The following is a 17,854-nucleotide window of genomic DNA, read 5'->3' as shown; positions in this document are numbered from 1 at the left end:
CAGACATCCCGCTATTACAGACATCCCGCTATTACAGACATCCCGCTATTACAGACATCCCGCTATTACAGACATCCCGCTATTACAGACATCTCGCTATTACAGACATCCCGCTATTACAGACATCCCACTATTACAGACATCCCACTATTACAGACATCCCGCTATTACAGACATCTCGCTATTACAGACACCCTGCTATTACAGACACCCTACTATTAAAGACATCCCACTATTACAGACATCCCGCTATTACAGACATCCCACTATTACAGACATCCCGCTATTACAGACACCCCACTATTACAGACATCCCGCTATTACAGACATCCCGCTATTACAGACATCCCACTATTACAGACATCCCGCTATTACAGACATCCCGCTATTACAGACATCCCACTATTACAGACATCCCGCTATTACAGACATCCCACTATTAGTGGGGTGCCCCCCTAGCACGGGCCCTGCTTCGGCCCTGCCCTAAAGGTGGACAATCTTATGGTGGGTTTCCTGTGGACTTTTGATGATCCCCGCTGACCAGTTACAGGGTTAACTGGTTGCTTCAAAAACAAAGTGCTTCTACGTCTCTCGAAATGTGAATTGATGGTTGTCTGGTGTTGCGAAACTGTACAACTCCATAACTTTGCTAGAATAGAAACTTAGTGGCCTTTGACAGGATGTTCTTGGAACCCACATAATATGGCAGGTTTGTATAGTTTGCAATTTAATTTGATTTCTGATGAGACGACATTTTCCCAGGAGAGTTTTCTTTGATTGCAGCAAAACTGATATTTGACAAATCAGTTGAATCAGTATTTTTTTATCAAGCTCAGTGTTGCCTTTCACGCTAAAAGGGTCTTCAGACAATCTCTGTCTCACTTATTCATTTGACTGTGAGATATCCAAATTTGCTTGTCCTGAAACAAATAAGTAAATAAATAGTAAATAAATTAAAGCAAACAGCTTAAATAGTAATGCACTAGTCATTTTCCCCCCTACTCTGGGAGGGGTAGGAAAATTACATTGGATTGGTTGGAAAGTAGTTGTATTTTCCCTGGGGACTAAAGCAGACAAAGACATGTAATTCCCCCACCCCTGTGTTGCTTAGTTCAAATGGAGTCCTGAGACATCAAGGAAATGTTTAATTGCCACAATTAACAGTTTATGGCATTTCTGTGCTTCATGAACGAACTTCCTAAGGAACACAACAAAGAGCTGGACAGATAAAAGGGAGGAACGAGCAACCATTAAACAATAGATAAATGATTGATTACAATGATTGATGACATAAAATAGTGCTAATGAGATAATTAAAATCACAAAGTTGTTACCTTTTTCGTATCTGCTGTCACCATGCTTGATTCTTCTGGATGTTTGAAAGTCCCAGGCCTCCTAGGTAGGAACAAAAATTTCCTGATATTTCCCTGTGTATGTCGGGCAGATGTCAGAAAATCTTGTAATTTCCCCACTCCCTAGAGAAAGTTTGTGGCATAATTGTCATGTAATTGCCCTAGTAATTCCCTCATATGTCCCCACTGTCTTCAGGGTCCGGGGGTGGGGAAAAAATAACTAGTGCATAAGTATCACAAACGTCAATACCTAGGTTAACGCCAGATATTCAATACTCAACCTGTTGTAAGCCAAATTTTAACCTAAAACAAACCTGATGAAAACAGTTCCTCATTGAAATATCCAAAATTGTTATATTTTAGGATTACTATAAAAACATTTTGTACAAAGACTAAAATCATTTCAAATTGACATACTATTTGGGCTGTAGAAATGACGCGACAGTCACATGCGAAGTTGATTATCTCCCCGTTTATCTTTGTAGATATAGTCATTGGTAAAGATGTTATCTTGCAAGAGTTTGAAGCTCTACATGAATTACTCAGAGTGCTGCCTAGCAGAGCTCAGCTTGGTCCCAAATCATTTGTTGGCCAGGTTAGGGACGTGAAGGCTCATGGCATGAAGTATCTTCTTAGCTCACTCAAGGAGAAAGCTCATGACAACTTACGCAGCTTCCCTATCAATTTCACCTGCTTTGATGTTTCACATGATGCTGTCCTGTTGGGGTGTAATCTCGGGATTGTGTTTTTCTATGATCGGAATAACAATAAACTGAGCAAGTTACCACCACAAGTGAGTATCTAACCTTGATTGATATGTCATATTGATTTCAACAGAAGGGATGGAATTTCAATGTTCAATACTCTCATTTTTAGAATGATGAACCCAAAATTGAGAACTCATAAAATGTAGCACAAGCTTTTCAGTAGCATCATCATTATTATTATTGTTGTTGTTGTTGTTGTTGTTATTATTGTATTAATAATTAGTATTAATAAGTATTACTATTACTTAGTATTAATAAGCATTACTTAGTATTTATTTAGCATTGCCACTCTTCATTTCATTTTCAGTCAGGCCATGACCCTGTAACAGGTATTAAGCTTTTGGCATTAAAGCACTGTGTTGCAGTGGGCTTTGCAAATGGTATCATTCTCATCTACTCATACCAGCTGACGGCAGCACAAGGCCTAACTAAGGTGAGAAAGAAGAAATGGTACGTAAGTAAAATGCAAGTGTGTCAATTGTGATAGCTAGTTGTGGACACAAGATCTATTTGTAGACAAAACTATAGGGCATAAGCTAGATCACTCTGGTATGTCATTATTCCATAAGTCAGACTTTTTGTAGCCAAATCTGACAATAAACATCCCATGGAGATACTGCAAAGGCATAAAAAATCCCTTTTTGTTCAGGTTAAAAAAAACCTCACCCCCCCCCCCCCCACCTTCCCCAGAAAAATTAGGTTCACTTTTTCAGATTTCGCACCCCCCAAGAAAAGTACTGGGTATTTGCCTGTTGATGGATCACACTATATTATAGACTTGCCCCAAATCACCCTCTTTGATTTTCCCTAATAAGAGCACACATCTAATGGGCATTTCCCCCACTAACAAAAATGGGCACATTGGAGAGGAAGACTATTTTAATGTGTATATTCTTGCTGCGAAAATACTGCCATTGATTGATTCTTTTTGAGACAATAGTTTCTTGTTCCAATTGGATGTTTATGACACACACCCCAACCAAAATTCAGGTTGGTAGAAAATGACAGGAAGCAAGCTTTTTGCTGAATTCCTAAAAAAGCCAAACAATTGACTTTGAGAAAATCAAAAAAACAAATCACTGTATTCTCTGTTTGCTGTGTAGCATGATTGCATGCATGTTCTTGGGGCTCATAGCAGCCCTGTCACATGTATGGAATGGAGTCCTGATGGGGAGCTTCTGTACAGTGGAGACACAGATGGCAGGATCATCATGACTGTTGTCAATGTGCCTGGGGTGAGAATTACTTATCTGTTTTTACCATAACCACATAGACCACCTTTGTTTTCCTTTAGTTTACCTGTAGCTACACAGTTTAAAGTCACATTGTCACCAGGAGTTTACTTCCGGCGGGCCAACGGAAACCTCAACCGTTAAGAGACAAAATAATCTATTAGAATCCGTGCTATTTGGCAGACTATGCCCTCTAAATGATCAATCACATGCTCAAATGAACTTCCGATAGACTCACTGCTTTCACAATTTAGAAATATTTTTTGCCATTTTCTGTTAAAAATGATTGGGGATTGTTACATAATTGACTGGAAGTAAACTGGCGACAATCCAGCTTTAAAGAATAGCGAGTATTTGTGTGGGTATATTAATCTGCTCACCACAAGCACCTGACAAAGCTCATCAGTAGAGATGCAGACCACTCCATGCCGTTTACAAACATGTGTGTTAGTTGGTGTGTAAGCATTGTCTTCTTGGATAAGGACACTAAACCGGAGGTCCCCTCTCTCCAAGCTGCACTACATTAACCTGAACCGAAGGGACGTAAAAGAACCACTGGGGACGCAATAAACCCTCTGGCAGTGACCACCCCCAGTGACAGTGCTTACTAACCGAGGGCCATATGTTAGAAAACTGTATATTCGGTTGAATATGCTACCCTCGATAAACAAAGATTACAAAGTAAACAAAATGTCGCCTAAGATGCAACCACGGGTCAGCATCCCTAGTGGTTCTTTTACGTTCCCCTTTACATGTTAATGCAGTTTATTGGAGAGATGGTACAAGAGAACAAGGGATTCACAATCCCCAATATAGAGAGCCATTCAAGAAAGATAACCTTTATCACTTTAACCAATCACCTTTACCTTCACTCACTACAACAATGTGCCAATCTAAAATGGAAAACGCCAAGACAAAATGGAAAACATCTCCAAACCCTAGAGTGAGACATGCTATCTGAGTTGAACAATCAGATAGCTCAATATCTCTAAAAATAAGACACATCTGGAAAGCATCATGAGTTAGAGACTTCTAATAAATGGTACAGCCAATTCGATCCATGTTCTATGCTCATGCAACGTCAAACAATATTTACTTAGATTTCAGTTTCAAAAGGTTCCTTTGTTCCGACGAAGGGCTAACGCTTGTAACGTCAGCTGAACCACTCTGTTTCACATAGGCATTTAACATACCTTTTCAACCTTGTCTTGATTCATACCTTGTCTACACCATGCCGACACAGACCATCTAGTTTTTTCTACAGCTTGCCTGTAGTCTTCCTAGTTATACCACATAAAACATAGTCTTTGCCCCACTTGTTCTTACCTTCTTATATTGTTTCTGACAGAAATTTTGTTGCTGTCTGAGGAAACAGGAATTACAAATCTACGACTTGATTGATTTGGTGTGAAAGGACACTCTCCTAAATTTATGTTTGTCGTCTAGAATAAGCACAATTTGTACACGCTGGGTGCTGCTTTCTACTAATACTTGATACCCAAGACTCTCTTAAACTTTCTTTTCAATCTTTGTTTCCGATAACTGTTCTCTGCACTCTCAAATCGTCACAAACCTATTTTAGTATCAGAGAAGTGTTCTTGGCATTCTCAAAGCGTCATCCTTTGTTTAGTATCATAGAAGTGTTCTCTGCATTCTTAAATCTTCACAAACCTTATTATCAGAGGAAGTGTTCTCAGCATTCTCAAATCGTCACCAACCCTTTTTTAGTATCAGAGAAGTATTCGCAGCATCCTTTCTCAAATTGTCACAAACCTATTAAAAAATAAGTATCAGAGAAGTGTTCATGGCAACTTAACATAACTCTAACTCGAATAAGGCATTATCCCTCGATTCACCAGTAATCACAGAACACAAACATTCCTTGACCTACCCACATTAACAAAATCATAAGGGATCAAGAAGAAAATTCAAAAATTCACACCCCAGGATAAATTAAAACACAAGGTTTCACTATAAAAGGAGAAGCTCCTCCCACCCCCTGGCTCAAATGTGCTTTTATAATCAGAACACTGCCGCGCTGGCAATCACAATTTGAATTTAGTGCTCAGGGCAATTGTTCTTACATGCTGACTCATTGACGGCTGATTGATAACTGATTATTCTTGAGCCCAGGGTGGCAGAGACTTTACCTTTTATAGCGTACCCTTGGCATGTGACTTGAAAATCCAGGTGCGTACCCAGGATTGGCTGGGGGGGGGGGGGGGGAGGCGGTGTGCAGCCACGGGCATCATAGATAAAAGCATAGTATTTGAAGATTCCTTAATACAAAATGACCCACTTTTTGGCTGTCAAGGGGAGGGGGTTCCCCCTGTTTACTCACCTGAACTCTTGGCGATGCCCGTCTACTTGCTGTTGGGTTTTTAGTAAGTTTGTGGTGACCGTGACCTTACTGCTGGTATTGCAGGGTGTGACCCAGTCTGTATTGCTGTTTGTTGAGAATGCCCCTGTGGTTCAGTTGTCTTACTCGCCCCAGGCACTGCTTGTGTCAACCTGGAGGCATACTGTGCTGTGGCACTTCACTGGTGATCAGCAAATACAAGTTGGACAGAAAGAACGAAAAAGGTAGGGACTTTTTTTTAATACATCTTATGTATACCATATTGTCCCTCAACCGGCCTGTACCGGCTTTGGGAAGTACCCACAACCCAAAAAATTCATAAATGCAAACTAAACACAACAAGATTTAGATACTCAGGCATCAGTCTAAGGGACAAATGGTCTTGAAGATATGCATCCAACCAAGGTGTTGGTAACTACTCTTAAGCCAAATAATAGCACAGGTTCTTTGACAAATTTCAAATCAAACAGGGAAAGGAAAGTAGAATCACCTCTCTCAATAAAACGCTCAAAATACAACACAAGTGAGAGAGATCAGCAAACACAGCTCACATATAGACACATATAGATACCTTTATTCTGATCCTCCAGTTTCATTTCCATGGCCTCAAAACACAATGTCTACTCCTTGAAGGCTTGTAAAACCACGAAGATGCCTTTACAGATTGCAAAGCATTCTGGGAGATCCAGGGAAAAATTCACGAGGGGAGGGCCAGTCAACACTCCTCTCCCCAAAATCAGATGGCTTTTTATAAGTCTTTTCACCCCAAAGCCAAACAAATCAATTCCAGGTCATACAGACCCAGGATAGCAGTGTAAACAATTTTGGAATCAATTTGGTTTCAGAAAAGACAGCATTTAGGAGAGCTGTGGTGATTCATTAGAAAAGTATTTTCTCATCCAGGCAAAGCCAAACAAGAAAAAATAATCATGAATCCACCTTTGCTTGCAAATATCCATAAGCAAAGCACTCAGTTATGCCCCAAAATACTTCATGATGTCCTGAGACACTCTCCTAATATGCTCATAGCTGTATTTTTGATGAAAAATACAAGCAACCATCAACTTGTGCTGGCTTCAGCACAACGACGAGGGATTAAAAGTGGGGACCACAAAGCACTGTTGGAAAGCTTGGATACCGCTGACTAGGTGCAGCTGTGTTTGACTTGACGGGCTGTATAAAACTCAGAATAGGGGGGGGGGGGGGGAGGTATCTGTTTTCAGTCTGTTTTTTGTAAATTCAGCTCAAAAATAGCCATGAGTCAATGGGTTAATGTCTCTTTTTTATTTTGCTCAGGTTAATTTCTGACAGTATCAGTTCATATTTATATATTTTTTTTCCAATTGAATTGTTCCAAGTGAAATATTTCCTAAAGCATGGTGTCTTCCGATATTTTTAGCCAAAACTATTTGAGAACATTGTAATTTAAATAAAGTAAAACAAAAAAAACTAACAATAACTGCTGGTTCATTTGTACTAAATTGTTTCTATCTACAGTCCAGGAAGGTTTGGTGCATGTTTCTATCCACCTGCTAAACTCTTGGAAGATCCAGACAGTCCCACACTTACTATTTATGCAGCAAGACCTGGTCTCCGCCTATGGACAGCAAATCTGGAGGGCAATGTCTCAGCAACACTAATGTACAAAGGATTGATGAGCGAAAACCCCCCAGGCATACAGACACTGATTCACACACCCTTCCCTGCACAATCCAAGACCACCTCTGCATCCATGCAATTTGGACCACTTCAGATCTTCCATGGCCAGTTTATCCTGACATGGGACAAGCAAAGAATGTGTTTGCTGGACACGTCACCCTGTGCTGTGGCATGCTACCATAGCCAATTCCAGGGTGATATTCTGGATGTATGTGCTGTTGGCCACGAGATCTTTGTTCTGCAGCAGTCTGGCTCAAGGCTCATCAGGAAATTCTCACTGATTCCCAAGCTGCCCAACCCGCTTGTCAAAGTAGATCAGATACTAGAGCAGAGTCTAAAGCAGAATGAAGACCAAAAGGTAACCATGTTTGAAACTCATATGCTCCAAAATTGATGCACTTACTTATAGAAAGCTGGCCATCCATGGTGGCTGCAGGGGGATGTGTTGGGGCCACACATAGCAAAAATTATATCAAAGGATGTGGTAGCAATACATATAGCAGACTTTGGAGGCTTCTACAAATTTCAAATAGATAACCCTTTATTATTCCATCCTTCACAGCCCCTTTTTTCATGAGCTAGAATTTTATGCTGGACTAACTATTTGTTTTCCCTTGCATAGGGTATCTTACCATTATCCAGCCAAACAGAAGCCTGCAAAGAAGACACTCCTGACAATGAGACAACCACTGATGCCTCTAATGCAGATCTCCCTTCCTCTCACTGTGAAACCCGTGCCCCAGTGGCCATAGAGCCAGTTCTCACAGATGACAAGACAAAGAACCTGACTGTACTAGCTGCAAAGATCCAAAATGTTGTTGAAGAAGATTATGGAGAACTTGTTTTTCGTAAAAAGAAGAAGAAGAAGAAATCAAAACCGGGTAGGTAAAAATAAACTAGGTAAGAAGAAAGTGAAAATGACACAGAAGAGAAAAATAAGTGGCATGGATATGAAAATACTGAATATTTAAAGTGCTTGTTACTTTTTGCTCCTGTTAGAGTTTGTTGTTATTATTGAAACTGTTTATGATCATGATAATGGTGGTGGTGAGTACATTCATCTTTATACCATGTCCGCCACCTTCATCTTCAATGTCATTACAGGCCGGTACCCAGGATTTTTTTTTGGGGGGGGGGGGGTGCGCGATCCGAAAAGGAAACCTAATTTTTCCTGGGGGGGGGGGGGGGAGAGTGAGTTCTCTGATAAAAATCTGACCACTCCCGAAAAAACAACAAAGGTTTTTTATGCCTTTGCAGTATCCCAACGGGTCATTTATTTTCGGATTTGGCTACATAACAGACTGATCCAACTTATGCTTCATTACAAACAGCACGTCTATTGAAGACTGTAAGTGGACATTACCGCAATCAGTACCACCATCATCATCATCATTATTAATTTATCACGTATGGTAGTGTGGATGTGGAAATATAGACAGCAAAAAAATGACAAGTTTTCCCAAAATTAGGTCTGGTTAACTTCGCTAAGCTTTTTTTTGCTTTTGTTTCATTGAAAATGTTCTTTTCTTATATATGTATCAATAGCCACCTCCAACCTTGACGTTGCCACAGTGCCTAATTGTGTCAACAAAAATGTGTCAGACAACATCACTGAGGAAATATCGGACATCTCTTCAGAGCTGGACTCTGGAAGTAAGAGTGAGCCCAATTCTGGTGATGAGGAAGGCGGAAGTTGTGGGCCCAGTCTTAGAGAAATAGAATGTACAGATAGTGGTGAAACAAAGTCAGAGAGGTTGCTGGAAGTTGAACTTGGATTGAAAGAAAGTTTAGCTGATACAAGCCACAAACTGTCAGAGAATGCCTCGGAAAAGTGCCAATCGACAGAAAGCTCAGCTAGAAAAGTATCATTAGACCCTTCACTAAACAATCTAGAGAGACAAGATAAAAAGAATCAATCAGTAAAGGACAAGAATCAGAGCATGGCGATAGATGATGGGAGCTGTAACCAAACTGTGAGCTTGCAGGATGAGTGCAGTACCACAACAGGTCCCATTACCGACATGCTACCAGGTCATAACTCTGTCAATGTGGATAGTATTGATGGTCCTCCAAGCCTAGACTTGAGTCATGAGCATTGCCAGCCTGTCCTGGGCTTGAACAAGATGCCATATGATGGCTACAAGTCTCCCCCACCGATCTACTCAGATATACCACTGAACATTTCGGACATGTCCTTTTCAGAAGTGGAATCATCACACCACTTGATCAAAACTGACCTTAGATCTCCCACTGAGCTTAGCATGGATCCGCCAACTGAGGGGCAGAGCGACTCGGAAGAGACTCCACCCATCTGCTTGGACAAGGATGGTGCAGAGGAATTGCCTGAGACTTCTTCCTGGACATCGTCCCCTCGCACCCTCAGCGAGGCAGAGAGCAGCTCCATGGAGGTGTATAGGAGCCGTGATGACTCTCGCAGCTCCCAGCGCTCCACTCATTCGAAATCCAGTCAGAGCTCAGCTCGCAGCTTTCAACTTTTGTCTGATAGCTGGTCTGACTGCCATGGGCCCGGGCATGGCACAGTGATCTCGCTGGCAGTCTCAGACACACATTTGTGGTGTGTGACTAATTATGAGCAGATATTCTACTGCCCGACACGGTTTGAAGTGCTCTCATGGACTCGACTTGATGGCGATGCCAAGATGATTGCTGTGAATACTTCCGGTGATGTCATCTGGCTGATTGACAAAAAAAACTATGCGTACGCTCGTAAGGTAAGTTGATGCGGATGATTGCGGGCATGAAATACAATTTTCCTATGTCATCTCATACATTTTGTCATATAAAAAATATGGTTGTTTATCCAGGGTATCACTGACAGTAATCTGATTGGTCGGGATTGGATCCCTGTGGAAAAGAGCATGCGGTACATAGCGCTGGAAGAGTCAGCAGTCTTGGGCATAAAAATGAATGGCGATGTTTTTTTAAGGTCAGGGGTGAACAAGGCCACCCCTGACGGGAAAAGTTGGCGCACCATAAGAATAAGTACGGAGTACGTCCAGGCATCATGTTTTGACGGCTTGGTCTGGTTCTTAGACAAGAAGGGATCGATTCAAGTGTATAGAGGTAAGTCAATGTCAAACAATTGCATCTTTTGTCAGTCCTTGAAAGGATGAAGACTATGCAACCATTTATTTGCATAGGAAACTTCAAAAACTTGAAATCTTGACCACAGGTGATCTTGGTTACTCGCTTGAATTAGTAAATGGAAATAGATGCTTTGTGTGAATCAGCATTTGGCATGGGTATAAAATTGCGGTGAAATTGGCCTTCTTTAAAGCAGCATAGATAAAAATGTCCCATTTCTTATGTATTATTTTACATGTTCTAACCATACAAGTCAAGATAGAGTGGTGCATCATCAAAAGAATTGTTTTGGAATGCAAGACTCAATACATCTTTTCATCAATCAAAATAATATTATCAGTTAATGGTCCAACCTTTGCAAGGGATAATGTTTTCTTTATTGAGTTTTTTTCCTATTTGTTTTCCGGTGAAGATAAGCAAAATACTGATGTGGATGAGAACTGGAGTACTTTAGAAGGTGAGTGGTTTGGCTTAACATTGTAATGTGCAAATTATGGGCAAACTTTGTGAATGGGAAGGAAGTAAGTGGTAATTATAACAGTAGGTTCTTTAAGGGGTAAGATTGCCATTTAGCAGTGCTGCCTAACAGGACGAGTCTAGAACGGCTGGGAGGGAGACTATGTTATACACCCATTTTAATCAACATTGTTTGCATAAACAGCGAATGACAAATAGAAGTTATAAGACTAAAGTATTGATTATATATAAGAATAATGTTAAAATATAAACTTCAGAAATGCGTGTATAACTGAAGCAGGCCTGGAATACTGGGGGACCTACTTGGGGCATGATGCTGAAAGATGAAAAATGGGGGTACGGCCAGGCTAGCGGTCACAGTGGCACTGCAGTGCCATACAACAATGACCTTTGATGAGTGTTCCAATTATCAGTGTTAGTAATATCAATATATGAGATACCATAGCCGTAGCAAGCATTTGAATTATTTGAGGGGGGGGGCACGATACAGAAACAGTAAGAAAACAGTGGGGGGCACAGCCACGCCCCTACTGGTCATTTTCTTATTATTTTTTAAAGTATTTGGGTGGCAAATGCCTCCAGTGCCCCACCTCCTGCTACAGCCCTGGATACACACTTCGTTATCATGTCTCACACCTTCTATCAAAAACTGTGACAAATGTACCACAGGTATCACCGCACGCTGGGTTTGTCTCAATATTGAAGGCATGGCCTGGATCATTGATGCAAAGGGCTTGCTTTGGTTCAGCTGTGATGTGTCATGTGACAACCCAACGGGTAGCCAGTGGTATCAGGTCTCTCTAGGCCAATACCTGATGTATGACGCATCCCTGCTAGAGACCATTTGGTCATGGGTGCGACGAGGAGATGAGACCAAGCTGGTAACTGCTAGCCCCAAGGCAGGACTGTGGTTATTAGGTAAGTTAAATTTAAAGACCACTTGCTAGAGGGTGTAGGGATGACTCGGGGCCACATGCTAGTGGGTGTGGGGGAGACTAGGGACCAAATTTTAATGGGTGTGGGAATGACTAGGGACCACATGCTAGTGGGTGTGGAGATGACAATGGACCACATGCTAGTGGGTGTGGGGGAGACTAGGGACCACATGCTAGTGGGTGTGGGGGAGACTAGGGACCACATGCTAGTGGGTGTTGAGATGACTAGGGACCACATGCTAGTGGGTGTGGGGGAGACTAGGGACCACATGCTAGTGGGTGTGGGGGAGACTAGGGACCACATGCTAGTGGGTGTGGGAATGACTAGGGACCACATGCTAGTGGGTGTGGGGGAGACTAGGGACCACATGCTAGTGGGTGTGGGGGAGACTAGGGACCACATCCTAGTGGGTGTCGGGGAGACTAGGGACCACATGCTAGTGGGTGTGGGGGAGACTAGGGACCACATGCTAGTGGGTGTGGGGGAGACTAGGGACCACATGCTAGTGGGTGTGGGAATGACAATGGACCACATGCTAGTGGGTGTGGGGGAGACTAGGGACCACATGCTAGTGGGTGTGGGGGAGACTAGGGACCACATCCTAGTGGGTGTCGGGGAGACTAGGGACCACATGCTAGTGTGTGGGGGGGAGACTAGGGACCACATGCTAGTGGGTGTGGGGGAGACTAGGGACCACAGGCTAGTGGGTGTGTAGATGACTAGGGACCACATGCTAGTGGGTGTGGGGGAGACTAGGGACCACATGCTAGTGGGTGTGGGGGAGACTAGGGACCACATGCTAATGGGTGTGGGGGAGACTAGGGACCACATGCTAATGGGTGTTGAGATGACTAGGGACCACATGCTAGTGGGTGTGGGGGAGACTAGGGACCACATGCTAGTGGGCGTGGGGGAGACTAGGGACCACATGCTAATGGGTGTGGGGGAGACTAGGGACCACATGCTAGTGGGTGTGGGAATGACTAGGGACCACATGCTAGTGGGTGTGGAGATGACTAGGGACCACATGCTAGTGTGTGGGAATGACAAGGGACCACATGCTAGTGGGTGTGAGGGAGACTAGGGACCACATCCTAGTGGGTGTGGGGGAGACTAGGGACCACATGCTAATGGGTGTTGAGATGACTAGGGACCACATGCTAGTAGGTGTGGAGATGACTAGGGACCACATGCTAGTGGGTGTGGGGGAGACTAGGGACCACATGCTAGTGGGTGTGGGAATGACTAGGGACCACATGCTAGTGGGTGTGGAGATGACTAGGGACCACATGCTAGTGTGTGGGAATGACAAGGGACCACATGCTAGTGGGTGTGAGGGAGACTAGGGACCACATCCTAGTGGGTGTGGGGGAGACTAGGGACCACATGCTAATGGGTGTTGAGATGACTAGGTACCACATGCTAGTAGGTGTGGAGATGACTAGGGACCACATGCTAGTGGGTGTGGGGGAGACTAGGGACCACATGCTAATGGGTGTGGGGGAGACTAGGGACCACATGCTAATGGGTGTGGGGGAGACTAGGGACCACATGCTAGTGGGTGTGGGGGAGACTAGGGACCACATGCTAGTGGGTGTGGGAATGACTAGGGACCACATGCTAGTGGGTGTGGAGATGACTAGGGACCACATGCTAGTGTGTGGGAATGACAAGGGACCACATGCTAGTGGGTGTGAGGGAGACTAGGGACCACATCCTAGTGGGTGTGGGGGAGACTAGGGACCACATGCTAATGGGTGTTGAGATGACTAGGGACCACATGCTAGTAGGTGTGGAGATGACTAGGGACCACATGCTAGTGGGTGTGGGGGAGACTAGGGACCACATGCTAGTGGGTGTGGGAATGACTCGGGGCCACATGCTAGTGGGTGTGGGGGAGACTAGGGACCACATGCTAGTGGGTGTGGGGGAGACTAGGGACCACATGCTAATGGGTGTGGGGGAGACTAGGGACCACAGGCTAGTGGGTGTGGGGGAGACTAGGGACCACATGCTAGTGGGTGTGGGGGAGACTAGGGACCACATGCTAGTGGGTGTGGGGGAGACTAGGGACCACATGCTAGTGGGTGTGGAGATGACAATGGACCACATGCTAGTGGGTGTGGGGGAGACTAGGGACCACATGCTAGTGGGTGTTGAGATGACTAGGGACCACATGCTAGTGGGTGTGGGGGAGACTAGGGACCACATGCTAGTGGGTGTGGGGGAGACTAGGGACCACATGCTAGTGGGTGTGGGAATGACTAGGGACCACATGCTAGTGGGTGTGGAGATGACTAGGGACCACATGCTAGTGTGTGGGAATGACAAGGGACCACATGCTAGTGGGTGTGGGGGAGACTAGGGACCACATGCTAATGGGTGTTGAGATGACTAGGGACCACATGCTAGTGGGTGTTGAGATGACTAGGGACCACATGCTAGTGGGTGTGGGGGAGACTAGGGACCACATGCTAGTGGGTGTTGAGATGACTAGGGACCACATGCTAGTGGGTGTGGGGGAGACTAGGGACCACATGCTAGTGGGTGTGGGGGAGACTAGGGACCACATGCTAGTGGGTGTGGGAATGACTAGGGACCACATGCTAGTGGGTGTGGGGGAGACTAGGGACCACATGCTAGTGGGTGTGGGGGAGACTAGGGACCACATCCTAGTGGGTGTCGGGGAGACTAGGGACCACATGCTAGTGGGTGTGGGGGAGACTAGGGACCACATGCTAGTGGGTGTGGGGGAGACTAGGGACCACATGCTAGTGGGTGTGGGAATGACAATGGACCACATGCTAGTGGGTGTGGGGGAGACTAGGGACCACATGCTAGTGGGTGTGGGGGAGACTAGGGACCACATCCTAGTGGGTGTCGGGGAGACTAGGGACCACATGCTAGTGTGTGGGGGGGGAGACTAGGGACCACATGCTAGTGGGTGTGGGGGAGACTAGAGACCACAGGCTAGTGGGTGTGTAGATGACTAGGGACCACATGCTAGTGGGTGTGGGGGAGACTAGGGACCACATGCTAGTGGGTGTGGGGGAGACTAGGGACCACATGCTAGTGGGTGTGGGGGAGACTAGGGACCACATGCTAGTGGGTGTGGAGATGACAATGGACCACATGCTAGTGGGTGTGGGGGAGACTAGGGACCACATGCTAATGGGTGTGGGGGAGACTAGGGACCACATGCTAGTAGATGTGGAGATGACAATGGACTACATGCTAGTGGGTGTGGGGGAGACTAGGGACCACATGCTAATGGGTGTGGGGGAGACTAGGGACCACAGGCTAGTGGGTGTGGGAATGACTAGGGACCACATGCTAGTGGGTGTGGGGGAGACTAGGGACCACATGCTAGTGGGTGTGGGGGAGACTAGGGACCACATGCTAGTGGGTGTGGGGGAGACTAGGGACCACATGCTAGTGGGTGTTTAGATGACAATGGACCACATGCTAGTGGGTGTGTAGATGACTAGACACCAAATGTTAATGGATGTAAAGATGACTAGGGACCACATAGGCTATGTTATGTATTTCCAGGAAGTAATGGCTCTCTAAACGCGTCCCGCGGCCACCTAATGGGTAGCTACTGGGAGTCTGTCACGCCACAGGGTTTGGCCAAATCCGTATTCTGGTCCTACGTGTCAGCTCGCGCTTACTCATCTACCACTCAAAAAGGCTACGTGTGGGCTCTACAACCGAATGGCGAGCTCGTGTGCTTTAACCCAGAGTCCAAAACTATTGCCGTCGATCCCCCAAGGGGCTGTGCGGTCCTCAAACTAGTGGCAGCCTCCAGCAAGACCGTATGGGGGATCTCACACAACTTCCGCGTTGTACAACTAGGTGGGGTCAGTGAGGCAAGCCCACAGGGAATAGGCTGGGTGCGATTACAGCTTGATATTTTTCAAATCGGAAGGGTGTGCCACATTAGCTCGGGTACCCTGTGTACATGGGCGGTCGAGGAGACTGGGAAGGTGTGGCTGCGGATCGGAGGTGAGGAAGACAGTGATCCCAAGATCAGTCAGGTGTGGCTGCAAGTAGACGGAGAACCGCTGAGTAACTGCAGGTTCGTCAAGGTGTCCGTCAGTCCCGATGACGCTGTTGTCTGGGCTCTAGACGATAGATTCAACGTTTACGCGCGTCGCAATGTAACGCCAGATTTCCCTGTTGGTACTTCATGGGAGGTGGTCCCTGGTGTTGGCATTCGAGAGGTGTCCATAAGCGGAGGATATGTAGTATGGGCGCTGTGTACTAATGGGGACGTTGCGTGTAGATATGGCGTCAGCGGGACTAATTTTCTCGGGGACTACTGGAAAAAAGTCCCTGGGAATTTTGAACTGATTTCGGTTACCCCTGATGATGAATTATGGGCAATTGATCAAAATGGTCAGCTGTTTTGCCGACGCACTCAGCACTTTTATGGGACCCAGTCCCCTTTCAAGCCACGTTCTAACAGCGGATTGTTCCCAGGAGAGGAGGAATGGGAACTAATTTGATACACATCCTAGCAAACCATGGCTGGTTGATTTGGGGTGTTTTCATAATACATAAAAATACAAATATCGAACAACCTCAATACTAAATTGAGAGTAGTTTACTGTCGAATCCGTTGTATCGCTACCCGCATTTTCAAAACACGATTTGTTTTTTGTCTTCTGTTCCGTCAGCAAAACCATTCTCAGCCAATTAGAGTCTCGCTTTGTGCACTTCCCTGGCTATCCTCTGGACGGAAACCAGACAGTGTCGCGACAGAATGCCAGGCAACTGCAGTAGGCGAGAGATGGCAAGAATCGATTGGCTTAGAATAATTTGACTGGCGCAACAGAAAATCCCAAAAGACAAAAACAAATCGATGTTTTTAAAATGCGGCGTCACGATACAACGGATTCGACAGTAATTGTCTGAGTTGTCTCAAGAAAAATAGTCTTTTTTAATGGAAGACAAAATAAACTTTAAGCATGTTATTGATGTGACTGTTTTTATTCATTTCATACGGAGACACCATGTTCCGCTCACATAACGTCTAGATTATTGCATCTAGATAGATAGAAAGATAAACAACAATGTCTTGACAGCCGATGGAGGGTTCTCACTTGGATATTCTTATCCTTTAGTGGTAGTTCATTAGGTGTTGTCAAATCAAATAAACCTTAGAGGTAGCACTAAAAGCAACATTTAAGTGTTCTTCAATCTAATTTCGGTCCTCTTAAAAGTCACTGCCATTTACCACATTCCTTTTCTGACGACTTTGATGAGAGTACTGTCAACTTGTCTCAAGTCCTGTTGTTATTGGTTATAGATGATTGATGATTTATTGGCTTGAGACCCCCTAAGGAATAGTAGATCGAAAGAATCTTTGAATACCCCCGAAGGGTAGCAGTTGGTAGAATTTTGTACCTTAAAAGATAGGATGATCAACCCAATCTATAGATTCTACTTTTATAGAGCCCTCCCCCCCCCCCCCTTTAGGCTAGATAGACCAGACAGCCCCGGACATTGTAATATTATTCGACTGTGATATTGCCATATGGCCCATGTATTACGGACACTCAGGCCATGCACAAACGTCGTGTCTTCCATTATAGTGGGGAGGCAAGCTTAAACAAAAATAGCTCTTCTGTGCACTTTTAGTAGAGGCACCAAACTTGTCACATGTTCCTTGGGCCGTAATCATTACATTGCAAATGAAGATAAAACAATGCACCTGGTTCATTTGCATCAATTTGCATTGAATACGGCGCATGGATAATACGACGTTTGAACTTAGCCTCAGTGTGAGTTATGATTGTCTAACGCCTTCACCTTTTCCCCAGAGACATTTAAAAATACTGTGTACTTTCCCACTTACAAAGCCATCTTACTTCAAATATTAATAACTGAACAACAGATCTAAGGGGGTATAACCCCAAAACCCCTCCTTGTACTTGGTTCGTTGCATTGATGAATTGAATTTGG

General features: G+C 44.7%; 1 protein-coding gene across 1 annotated transcript; it reads left to right on the top strand.

Annotated features, from left to right (window-relative positions):
• Nucleotides 1-549: 549 nt before the first annotated feature.
• On the top strand, nt 550-16,863 carry LOC5508215 (tectonin beta-propeller repeat-containing protein 2-like). The gene is made up of 12 exons (XM_032376979.2): nt 550-709; nt 1,838-2,145; nt 2,427-2,552; nt 3,223-3,354; nt 5,777-5,934; nt 7,208-7,727; nt 7,992-8,250; nt 8,915-10,101; nt 10,195-10,453; nt 10,887-10,931; nt 11,621-11,869; nt 15,440-16,863. The coding sequence occupies exons 1-12, from the start codon at nt 703-705 to the stop codon at nt 16,393-16,395; spliced, it is 4,206 nt and encodes a 1,401-aa protein (XP_032232870.2). The 5' UTR covers nt 550-702; the 3' UTR covers nt 16,396-16,863.
• The last annotated feature ends 991 nt before the right edge of the window (nt 16,864-17,854 follow it).

Source organism: Nematostella vectensis, chromosome 7, assembly GCF_932526225.1.
Source record: "Nematostella vectensis chromosome 7, jaNemVect1.1, whole genome shotgun sequence".
In the NCBI taxonomy this organism is placed as follows: domain Eukaryota; kingdom Metazoa; phylum Cnidaria; class Anthozoa; order Actiniaria; family Edwardsiidae; genus Nematostella; species Nematostella vectensis.
The sequence above is the reverse complement of the archived record's forward strand: the minus strand, read 5'-3'. Positions and strand labels throughout refer to the sequence as shown.

Bases quoted from the DNA above. Each gene is read 5' to 3' on its own strand.
- LOC5508215 (XM_032376979.2), top strand. The intron at 2,553-3,222 runs GTGAGAAAGAAG...TTTGCTGTGTAG, and splicing joins CAGCACAAGGCCTAACTAAG to CATGATTGCATGCATGTTCT. The intron at 5,935-7,207 runs GTAGGGACTTTT...TTCTATCTACAG, and splicing joins GGACAGAAAGAACGAAAAAG to TCCAGGAAGGTTTGGTGCAT.